Source organism: Falco punctatus (assembly GCF_963210335.1).
Source record: "Falco punctatus genome assembly, chromosome: 11".
In the NCBI taxonomy this organism is placed as follows: Eukaryota; Metazoa; Chordata; class Aves; order Falconiformes; family Falconidae; genus Falco; species Falco punctatus.
In genome coordinates, this window is record NC_137591.1 from 12254945 (window position 1) to 12266511 (window position 11567).

An 11567-nucleotide genomic window follows, 5' to 3' on the forward strand; every position below is an offset into this window, starting at 1 on the left:
TTCCAATGGAAGAGAGACAGCGAGCACACCAGAGGTCTCTGACAACGGCTGCCTTAGACCAGCCTACCTTCCAAAAGTCATAGCCAGAAAAGCATCTGCCAGAAGGCAGCCAGCAGCTACTCCCCGTAGAAGAGTGGAGGGCCTGATCCCAGTAGGATTGCTGAAGGAAACATGTTATCCAGCCAGAGCATAAGCAGGGGAAGGAAAAAAAAAAAAAAAAAGAAAAAAAGAAAAAAATATAAATGTTTACAGGCTTCTCTGTCTCCTTCTTCTGTGGCAGCTTCTTCTTGGGAGCCTTGCGCTCGGCACGTCTCTGCTCAGTGGTGGTATCAGCAGCTGTGATGAGCTTCTGCAGATCTTGGGTTCTCTTTTCTCTCTCTTTCTTCCTGGTTTCGATTTTGCGGAGCTCTTGGATGAGGTATTCTTCTTCTGCCACCTGCAGACCAGAGCATGTAAAGCAAACAGAGCAGCAGAGGAGGCCTGGCAAGGCAAGGGGGCCACCTACCGATAAAAGCTCTGCTCCGGGCCAGCCTGGGAATGACCAAGTTCCCCTGCCCCAGGATCTTGGCTTTGCAGAGCACATCATGCTCCACAGCCTTACCCTGCATCCATGGCAATGCCAGCCTACAAACTGGCAGGTACTGTATCACAATATTTATGATGCACCCTTCAGTAGCACCCATAAATGATCAATCCCGCCTCCAGACAAAGAGACCAAAAGCACAGACAGAAGGGTAAAAAAGCCCAAATGTACTGCAGTTGCAAATGCAGCTTTGTGAAAAGCTGACTCCCCTCCCCAGACATAGTACGTAGAACCTAGAGCTACGCCTAGTAGCAGCACACCTGTCAATGCGGGAAGGACAAGCAGAGTCATTACATGTATGAACTTGTCATTAATGGGAACTACTAACAGAAAAGGATGCTCTTCCCCAGCCTTTGAGGGACACACAGTTCCTTAACCTTTAAACCCTGGGACGGTAACACAGCTTCAACAAAGAGAACTAAACATGCAGATTTAGTCTTTGATGTTTCTGGAAGGTTTTTACTCTGAAGGGAATAACTCTCTCCCTGTGGGACTCAGGGACTTCCAAGGACATTGACATGAGAATTTGTTTCTAATTCAGAGGACTAGTATACCAAGTGTCACAGACAAGATGTTGGCAGCTACCAAAGACCATAACTCTGCTCACCTAACCTCTCTCATGTATAGTCAGATTTATCAGTTATTGTCCTTTTGTATCCTTTAAAATAACATGAACTCAAAAATAAAAGCAGTACTTAGGTGTTGCTCTTCTTGTTCAGTCTTTTTCCCCCTTCCCACCTTCCAGTCTATTTCATCCACCTACTGATGCAACTTATCATAAATCTTTCGGAGCAGCAATGCTCTCTGGTTCCCCAAGTTACCTGCTCTGGTGTCCTATTGTACAGCCTTTCCAGTTGTTCCTTCCTTCGCCTCTCATGCCCAGCATCAAAGACTGGGATTTTCAGGTCTGTGCCTGGAGCTGCACGAATATTAGCCAGTTTGGCACAGATGTGATAATAGCGTTCCTTCAGATCCTCCACTGATCTTTTCTATGGAAGACATCAAAGCAGGACAACATTATGGAAGAACCAAGCAAAACTTTGTGCAGTAGCCAGCTAAGGACCACTGGCTGAAGGATGTCAAACAGGGTATAAGACACAGTGCCTGGGAGGAAGATCAGCAGGGAGCCCTGCCAGTCCCAGTGGAACCACAGGGAAGGAAGAGTTTCTCAGTGAACTGTGTGAATTAACTGTCATGAGTTCACAGCTACTGCTGTGAACATCCACCACAGGGTCCAATAATACAGCAGAGGGTTAGAGACAATACAGCAGTGAAGCACTCCCAGATAAAAGAATGCAAGGATAGTTCTCGACAGGAGAAAACCTACGAACAGGAAAATGCACAGGAGGCCTCCTATGACCTGCTCCAGACAATGGCCATTCCAGCCATAACCAGCTGCAACAATTCATTGCCCATCGGTACACAGACTCTGAGCTGTGTTCCCCTACCCCAAGCACCAAAGGTGTTTGAGCTGCCCAGATGGGCAGACTTGTTTTTCACTTTGGTACAGGCTCTTCACACAAGCATTTTAGATGGCAACAAAAAGCTCCAGCGTTTAGAGCTATCCTGTAGGAGTCACATCATTCCACCATGTCACCAGGAGGCACAGAATCAGCAGTTACAGGAGATTTACGATCATGACACCAGGGCTGCATCTTCAGACCATTTATGGTCCCTGCTTTACAGCAGGGATGACAGAAACTTGCACCAGGTCAGACCACAAGTCAGGAGCAGCACCAGGGAAAAATTCCAATCCCCAGGGACCATTAGCTTCTCCCAGGGCCCAGCCTGGAACCCAGGACACCTATCCTGCTCAGCTAAACAAACTCCCCAGCTACCTTATCTTAAAGGAACAATGAGTTGTTCTCCTGGCAGGGCAAATCTTCTAACTTTCTAATAAAACACAACAGGGAATGAGCACAAGTCACAGTGGATTTAATTACAAACAAAGCAAGCAGCAATGCCCTGTGGTGGAAATTCAATATTCCTTGCTGCCAATAATTCATTATTTTCCCCTAATTAAGTTGATATAAAGGGTAATTTGGTCTTTGCAGCGCAGCAAGCCCTGCACATGCCGTAGCAGCAGGTTGCTAGCAGCACCTTGGCCCCCGGGACTCACCTTGAACTGCTGGTGATCATAGCGATCATGAATCACCACAAAGCGCAGATCAAAACGCCGAGCCAGGTCAAAGAGGTGGTCTGTCTCAGCTTTGGTCCACGCATCATCATGGAGATACATCTGGTACTCCTGCTCCGAGTAGACAGGTACCTGCACTGTCTATTCAGAGAGAAGAAAAACATGGTAGCTCTCTTGCAGCACTGCCCTTTTCACTGCCAGCTGCTAAGGGCTGAGATAGTTGATTCAGAAACAAGAACAGCACATGGACAAGAAGGGGCTGCCAGGACCCTGAGCAATGGGGTCCTGGTAGGAAACATGACGAGCAGGCAGAGGACTTGATAAGGAGCAATGCATGACCTCAGGGCCACAAACTTGACATTGCTGAGGAGCCCATCAGGAACTACGGCCTGAAAGGCTGAAACCTGAAATAGGTGACTGATACAGAGAGGTCAGCAACCCACATCCTGACTATAGGTGTCAGAATTATCAGGCTAACACAACAGTGAAACCAAGGTTCAGCCAGCCTCCCTACATTCCTCCCATACAGCAGCACCAATACCTTGACATAACCTGCTCTGACAGTGAACTCTTTACTTGGGTTGGGACACACTCACTTGAATGGGAAGAATGTGAAAGGCAAGGAGCTTTTAGCACACCTTCTGCTGTGATACACAACCCACTTCGTTCATGTTTGGTGCACACAGGGCCACGAAGATCTGAAAGGCTGGACACTGTACAACTGAGGGCCATAAACTTGGCAAACAACTTTGTTCCTCCCTTCCTCATTCACCCTTTTTCCAGCAGAGCCACAGGGCCAAACAACAGTCCAACTCTCAAGAGTGTCTCAGGTGCCTAAAAGGCCGAACCCACACCACTGTCCCAGCCTGGAACTGCTCTGCAAGGGCTCTATTCAGAACACAAGTGTCACATGAGTACTAAAGGAACAGTAAAAATACTTACTGTATTAGGGGAAGTCTTAGTGCATGGTAAAGCAAAAGTACAAGCAAGCCTGTGCTTTCCTCCCTTACCCTCTCCCACCAGTCCCCCAGTGTAACTTTGCTCAGCCTGAGCCTCCACAAGAAAACATCATGTGCATGCAAGCAGCACACATGCTTCAGCACCTCTATGTCCTCCTGAATCTTACACCAGAAAAAGTCACCTTCATGAACTCCATACATCTCAGAGGAGCATTTCTGAGCCTCCAAATCACAGCCTCTTTAGGTCTACTGCCCTTCTTCCATTGCTTACACACAGAAACTTAAAGGTGAAGCACACCTCTTGGGGATGTACTGCACTTCAACCTTCAAGTACCACTTCCAATGAGAGAAAAGCCAAAATAGACATCATAAGGATGTCCTGTGTACAGCATGAAAAAAAATATTTTCTATAGTAGCATACATACATGAAAAGAGCCAGCAGGGCCCTCTGCAGTGGATCTAAGGGAAGGTGGCAGACACCTGATCAGAGAAGAGAACAGAACAAGAGCAAAACCACTTCCAAAACACTTCTTCAGCCCCACTCATGGCTTCTCAGGTGAGAACTGCTGAGAAGTGAGAAGGTAGGAACTCACCAGACAGAAATACTGTGCCAGCTACAGGATGACTACAAGTTCAAATGCAAGGGTAGCCATGAAAATGCAAATACGACACCCAAAGAGGGATTTCCAGCAGAAACTGGCAGGGTTTCAGTTGCACAAGACCTTGGCAGGAATATCAACTACAACTCTACTGACCCCTGATCAGGAAAGACGAACTGAAATGGGAGCAAGTACTGAGAAGAGCAACAAGGATGAGTAATGGGGTGAGGAGCTTGTCTTCCCACAGAAGATTGGAAGAGAAAGGGGCCTAGCAAAGAAAGTCTGAAAGGGAATCTGACTGCAGGCTTCAAGTATGCTAGATGGAATGAAAGGAATACCCAAAGGAAGAAGAGAACAAGTGAGATAAGGACAAAGAAATTGGCTTTCTAAGAAATGCCAATTTAACATGGAAAATTTAACCTGGAAATGAGAAATGGAGCAGACAGTCTGGAACAGCTTCCCAAGGAAGCACAGGGGCAGGATAATCCAAGTGCTTTTCAAAAGGAACTTGATCAGTTTACGAAAGGGATTGGATGCTGCAGGACCTGAAAGAGCCAAGAAGAGGATTCAATGGCCCAGAAAACCCCTCTCACTCCTACATCTCACACTATAAACTCACACAATGATGGGCATTAAATTAGCTGAAACTGCTCAGGAAAGATCCTGGAGCCATGAGACAGTTCTGTGAAAACATCAGCACAATGCCTAGTAGTGGTGAAAAGACAAACTGAGCAGTGAAAATGATCAGGGAAATAAAGAGAAACACAGACAACGTACAAAGCTGCCATGCTTCCATAAGTGAAACACTCACTCCTAGTCCACTCATTTCAAAAGAAAGGCTATTTGAGAACAAGGGTGAGACAGAGCACAGAAGGGCAGATACACGTCAAATTATGGAAAACACAGTACATAGCAAGGACAATTTACCACACTGCGTAATGCAAGATCTCAAGAGGCACCAAATGAAATCCCAAGGCAGCAGTTTAAAATTAACAGAAGAAAGCACCTTTACACACCACACAAAATTAACCTGAAGAACTCGTTATCATGGGATATTCACAGAACAGCTTTCTGCCCTGAACATACCTAGCAAGAATTATTGAACACAAATTCCAAGTTAAGAAATCCTTAAGCCAAAGACCATCAGAAGCTAGGAGAAAAAAGCTTTGTATTTGCCCCATTCTCATGCTCCTTCTCTAAGCCTTTACTAATGGTAGCCAGAAACAGAGTATCAGGCTCAGAGAGGCCTTTGCTCTGACACCAGTGAAAGTTGATTTTAGATTCCTATTTCACACCCTGGTGCAAGGCTCAGTGTACACTGTGAAACCTAAGTTTACGTTTTGGATCTTACCATGAAGAGGAGGGATTTGGTTTGGAGGTTGGAAGCACAGAGAAAACACTAAGCAACTGAGCAGTGACACAGGAGCCAGGTTAAAGAGCTTGAGTGACCAATAGGACAGACCACACATGAAAATGGGCTTATGCCAAGGGAGCGAGAGATTCGGGCAGAGGTATTAAGTACATGAAAAGGAACCCACAGGAGAGTCTGGAAAAAGTAAATAAAATTCTTCTGACATAGTAAGTATCTGCAAAACTCCTCATCAGCGCCTTCTGCCCTCTTAACCACAGATCCACAAAGGTAACAACTTGCTCCTAATATTATGTAATTGCACATGTGCAGATGGCAGAGGTCAGTGCCGCTAATCTAAAGGCTGCAGACTTGCTGAAGGCTCTTCTGTCTGTCAATTCACAGTACATGATAAAGTTAAGGAAACGAGAATCGTATAATTACAACACCCATGTGTGGTCCCCCTGATAAACTCAGTTGAACTCAGCTGAAAACAGTTAACAGCAGTAGTGTCTTAGAAACAATTACACTCACAAAGTTTCACTCAGACAGCTAGTTAGGTGCTCTGAGTCATGCTTCAGACTTCCACCCTAGACATCAGAGAAGAGATACCACAGGAGACTCTTACCAATGTCCCAGCAAGAGGAAAAGCATCAGTCTGAGCTTCAGCGTTCTAACACATAAGGTCAACCAACCACTTAACTCTGCAGGAAGCTAGGCTTTGTTAGAGCTGATGCTCTGTGGGTGACAAACTTAAAGTGTTGTATACAGTTATACGCAAGCAGAGCTTTTGTGGAATCATATTAGCACACACTTTTTTTTTCCCCCCTTCAGATTTGCAGCATGAAGGGGGTTAAATTACATTATGGAGGCACCCTAACTCTGCTCATTCCTAACTTTAGAGGTCCTGACTTTGAAGTATAAATCTTGATGTAGTTTTCTTTGTGCATACACATGAAAGCCCCAGCCACTCAAAGCAGATACATCTGGGACGAAAGACAGCAGGAGATTACAACAACACATTGTGACTATTTAATGTAAGACGCAAAGAACAGGGTACTGCACCACACTGATACCACAGGAGCAATTTCAGAGGGAACGCAACGTAATTCAGCATCTGTGCTGGAATCTGGCCAAGAGGCTGCAAGCCAGCTTTTTGGCCATGAAGCTCAAGCATTTTTTTTCATACTGGGCAAAATAACAAGACTTATAACTTTAATGTCTCACTCAGAATAGAATATCTTTTACTACCCAGAGCCTGTAATCAGGGAGAGGATGTTGGTTAGGAACAGAATTAAGCAGCAGAGTGTGTCCTTACCAAATCAATGACCACACACCCGAAATACAGGGGGTCTCCAGCAAGCTCTGACAACATTCCGAGCCCACTTAGCTTGAACTATTTGGAGACCTCATAGTCTGTGGCCACATAGATGCAGGCCATGCTGCAATTTAAAATGCAATTGCCAAATCTAACTCAACCTTCATTTGTTGAAAGAACCAGCTTCCTGTCTGGACATTCAAGAAGCTGACCAAAGGGTATTTTCCAGCTGCTATTTATATGCTTTAGTTTGCAAGTGCTCCCACTTACTTTATTGAACCTGGCAAAAGGGTAGTCCTTCCCTTCCTCTGCTGCTCTCCTCCAGTGGTAGAACATTGCTCCATCTTTTCTCGCTGGGTTGGTGAAAGGCATCCATTTCCAAGGCCGGACTTTCTTGGACCCCAATTTTGCTTTGACTGTTCGATAACCCTGAGTTGTGTCACTTGGCAGCAGTGGAGGTGCATCCCTGTGGTGGAGACAAGTACTGACTGACAAGAAGCAAGAAGCAGCCCAGGACAAACCCAAAGAGATTTCAGACTCAGAGTGAGATCTGCCACAACAACGTTCACAGTGGGAAAACCCAAGTCTAAACTTTATTCCAGGTTTTGCACTTCCCAGACTCCAATGCTTCCCACATCAGAGGACAGAATCCATAGCACAGGTGAGTGTGAACAGAACCATCTGGAAAGCAAACTGTGCAAGAGCCCTCTGAAGCAAGGGCACAATCCACAAGCTAAATACAGGGTGCAGCAGAATTCTTTTTGCAGAAATAAAATCACATACTGTTCCAGTTGCAAACAGAATTAGATACAGAAGGGTAAGAACACTGCCTTCTCTGCCCTAGCCTTGTGCCTGTACCTAATTCATCTCCTACACAGAGCAAACCCCTCAAATTTAGAAGACAGACACTGTCTATGACTGTCTAAGAAAGGACACAAGCATGGGCCAAGCACAAAGGGGAATCAGTCTGGGAAGGGAGGCTGCCCATGATTCCAAAAGGATGTTGCCCTGCCACCAAAAGCCCAGGCTACCCCACAAACTGCACAAATGACCACAAGCTCTTACTTTTTGTCAGAGTAGAGGAGCGCATAAACTTCTCTGTGCATTCCTTCTGGCCTCTTAAATGTCAATGTCTCCGAAGATTTCTTGGATTTTTTCTGAAACAAAAGAATTGCATTTTAGATTCAGAATCAGCAATCGCCAAGGGAACACTAAACTACATAATCTGTCCCTCTGTGATGGTTTTCACTTTTATCTGGTTTTAGACACCTTGAATTTCTCCAGGAAAGTGCCTGTTCCTCGTGGAAGACACTGAGAGCAAAACATGCCCATTTTCAGTGACAGCACTCACCAGTACTCAGACACTTGTTGCTGATAACACTCAACTAAATTCCAAGTTGAACATCTGGCTGTAGTTTTCAGGGGTTGGTGACTAAGCCTTTTCTTACTAGGTAAGCACTGTCCTCACATAAGGGTATTAATGCATTTTAATTGAGTCTCTGCCTTTTAGAGAAGATAAGAAATGTCTTCTCACTCTCTTTTAGCTTTTGTCACTTTGTTCTGCAGCAACTTCAGGTTTTCCCAGCCCTTGCAGTAGCCCCATGACAAAACTACCAGTATCACCTACAAAAGTAAACTCCTATTCCTGTTTCCACTCTCCCATTTATACAGCAAAGAATATTTTTTGTTAGTTTTTTTGTTATATAGTTTCTTCAGACGAGGAATTCAGTGTCGACTACTGGATCTGGTGACTAAAACCTTGCCAGAACTGATGGTTTCTAAGACATAGGCCACCTCATGTCACATACGCAAGTTTATAAAGCAATCAGCTTTGGATTCAGGTAGATACAGTAACAGCCACATTAACAAGGCACACTTTATTTAAGTAGGCCAAGTTTACCAAGTAGTCCAGAGTGTTTGATCTAACTGTACCATCTTTATAACTACTAGCTATGTCATTACTTCTAAGTACTTGTTTACCATACCGCTACCAACTTTTAAATCAGAGTATTCTGCAGTAGTAAAACTAACGCTGTACCATAAATTGTATTAAATCCATACAGTCACCTTTATCAAACAAATTCAAAATCCCACTAAAAAAATAATCATCTGTCAGCTTGGACTACAACTACTTTCCATAAAACTTCATGACAGACATTCATTATATTAGCACCTTTTCACACCTAATCAAACACCTTTCTCCTAGCATGTCGATCACTTCTCCCAGGAGCAATGTAAGGCCAGTTGAGGCAGTTACCCGCGGGTCACCACACACCCTGTTTGAACACATGCTTCTGGAATTCCCCCAAAGTTCCCAGATTTATTAAAAGTTAATATCAGCAGGCCAGAGATCAGCTCAGCCAGCTCTTTTAGGAGTTGAGAACAAATTACTTGGTCCTGCTGATTTAAATGTTTTTATGCCTAGTAATTTTTATTTTAACATTCTCAGTCACTAATGGACTGGAAAGTACTTCACGGTTCTCTTGTGATTTAAAGACATCAATCTGTTTCTTTTCTAATTGAGAACAGATCTATTTCCTGAGCAAGTGCTGCACTGTTATTAGCAATTTTTCTCTCTCCATGCGATAATGGCTTATACCTTTGGTTTGATTTAGGTTCTGTACTGTGTAGAAATTCAGAATGTTTCACTCATGGCCACAAGTGGCCTCCTGCACCCCTCACCGAAACCTCTCACTGCACCTCCCCTTCTTCCATCATTCCATTACAGCATACTTCAAGAGAAACCCATCTTACTCTCTGCTCCAAGAGACACAGACAGACACCTGTAGTCCTTCAGCTCTCTGATACCTAACAGACAAATGCATCTAAATCAAAGAACTCGCAACTCTGAATACTCACTGGCACATCATTGCAGGCCGAATCCAGCCAACAAGCGGCTCACCACACACACTATTCACCAATACAGCTGATAACTGACAATTCTAACATTTCAGCCTTTAAATTACTGAAACTCGTCAGTTTTCCATTACATCAATTGTACTGTGCATCCCATCCCAAGCAAGGGGTTATGAAACCACTGTGCCTCTCTTCAGAGACGCTTCAGTGGAGGCAACAATCAAGAAGTATTTACAGGGATTGCAGTGGTTGCGTATGTCTGGGATGGCATTGGGGTGGGTTGGTGTATTTTTTCCAAAAAAATACACCGGCTTTAATTCAAATCACACCATCTCTGTACCAGAGAGCTCTCTCCCCCAGCTCGTATCCAAGCACCTCCACATCCCGTAACTACTCATGAATTAACCTTCCCAATACCTTGCAAAGCATGGGACAGCCAAGACCTTGCCTGAATTTAAAATACAGAAAGCAACAATACATCATAGCATATTACCACACAGAACACAGCACATGACAGCATAGGTCCTTAAAAGAGCTTACTAACTTGCCTATATTCCAGTGGGCAACAACATACCCCAGTTCTCCCAAACCCCAGCCATACACGGGGACTGCTTCCACGCTTGAAGACACCTACCATTCAATCAAGTCAGATTTTTTTTTCTTCTAAAACAGGACTGTGTTCTATAATTTCCATTTGTTTGTGGGCTAGATGGTAAACATACTTCACATTCACTGCACAAAATGGGAATTCCAGAAACAGCTGAAAATGTCCCGGGGCCAGGACACCATTCACACAGCTCCAGTTTAAGTACCACCTCAAATGCCACAGCGCAGTTAACTAAGAACACCAGCAACCCAGGAGTGGGGCCCTCCAGGCATTTCCACATACTCCTAGGAAGCCTGAAAATAAACAGACTACAGCAGGAACATGCTTTATTCCATCTTTTTTCCAATATCCACCCCAGACAGTACATGCAAAGTCAGTCAGTGGCTAGAAAACAAGCAGCGGCCCCTTAGGGCATTGCAGTTCACCTTATCCGAGTTGATGATATCCTTTTTGTTGATGGTGCCCGTGTTCTCCGACTCCACGCCACCCAGCTCCAGGATGTCCCGCACGTCTGCGCCCGTCGCCATCTCTCCGCCTGCCCGCCGGCCTGCCCTGCTGTCCCGTCCTGCCCGCCGCCTCCAGCTCTGGGCGGTGAGGGAAACCAGGGGGCCGGGGTTAACGTGCACCTCCCACCCGGGCTGTCCCACACACACACGCAGAGGTATATCTACGTATATACACACATACACACACACGTATATCTACACACACACACTCCCTCCTCAGCCGCTTCCCCATCCCCCGCCCCAGGCCCAACAACGGGCCTGGTACCCGGCAGGTCCCGCGGGCCACGCAGGCCGAGCCCGCGGCCCAGAGCCCAGCAGCGGGGTCCCGGGGAGCCCGCGGGAGGCCGGGCGGGACAAGGTGCCACCACAGAGACGCAGCAGCCCCAAGCCAAGCCGGTCCCGCGCTCACCCACCGGCGCCGGCTCCGCGGCCAGCGAGACGGTGCGCCCAACACAGCGAGCCGGGCAGCGCCGCTTCCGCTCCCGCCAAGAGGCGCCCGGAAGCGCCCGGAGCCATTTGGGGAACGCACCGCGGAGGTGGGCGCCGCCACTGCGGGTTCGCGCCCCGCGCCCGGGAGGTCGCGGCCAGCCGGGGCCCGGTGCTGCCTCCCTCACGGCCCGGCGGCAGCGCCCGGGCCCGTCTGGGGCCGCCGTA

General features: G+C 46.4%; 1 protein-coding gene across 5 annotated transcripts in view; it reads right to left on the minus strand.

The window, feature by feature from the left end:
- DMAP1 (DNA methyltransferase 1 associated protein 1) overlaps window positions 1–11567 on the minus strand; it is a 37322-nt gene extending 25755 nt beyond the window's left edge. The window contains exons 1-7 of one of the 5 annotated variants that reach the window (XM_080406155.1): window positions 11443–11567; window positions 10833–10991; window positions 8010–8101; window positions 7215–7410; window positions 2703–2861; window positions 1405–1572; window positions 251–436 (exon numbers count right to left, since the gene is read on the minus strand). In XM_080406155.1, coding sequence (XP_080262281.1) covers window positions 251–436; window positions 1405–1572; window positions 2703–2861; window positions 7215–7410; window positions 8010–8101; window positions 10833–10934 — 903 coding nt within the window. In that variant the 5' untranslated portion in view covers window positions 10935–10991; window positions 11443–11567. The other 4 variants (XM_080406154.1, XM_080406153.1, XM_080406157.1 and 1 more) reach the window with 4 other exon arrangements.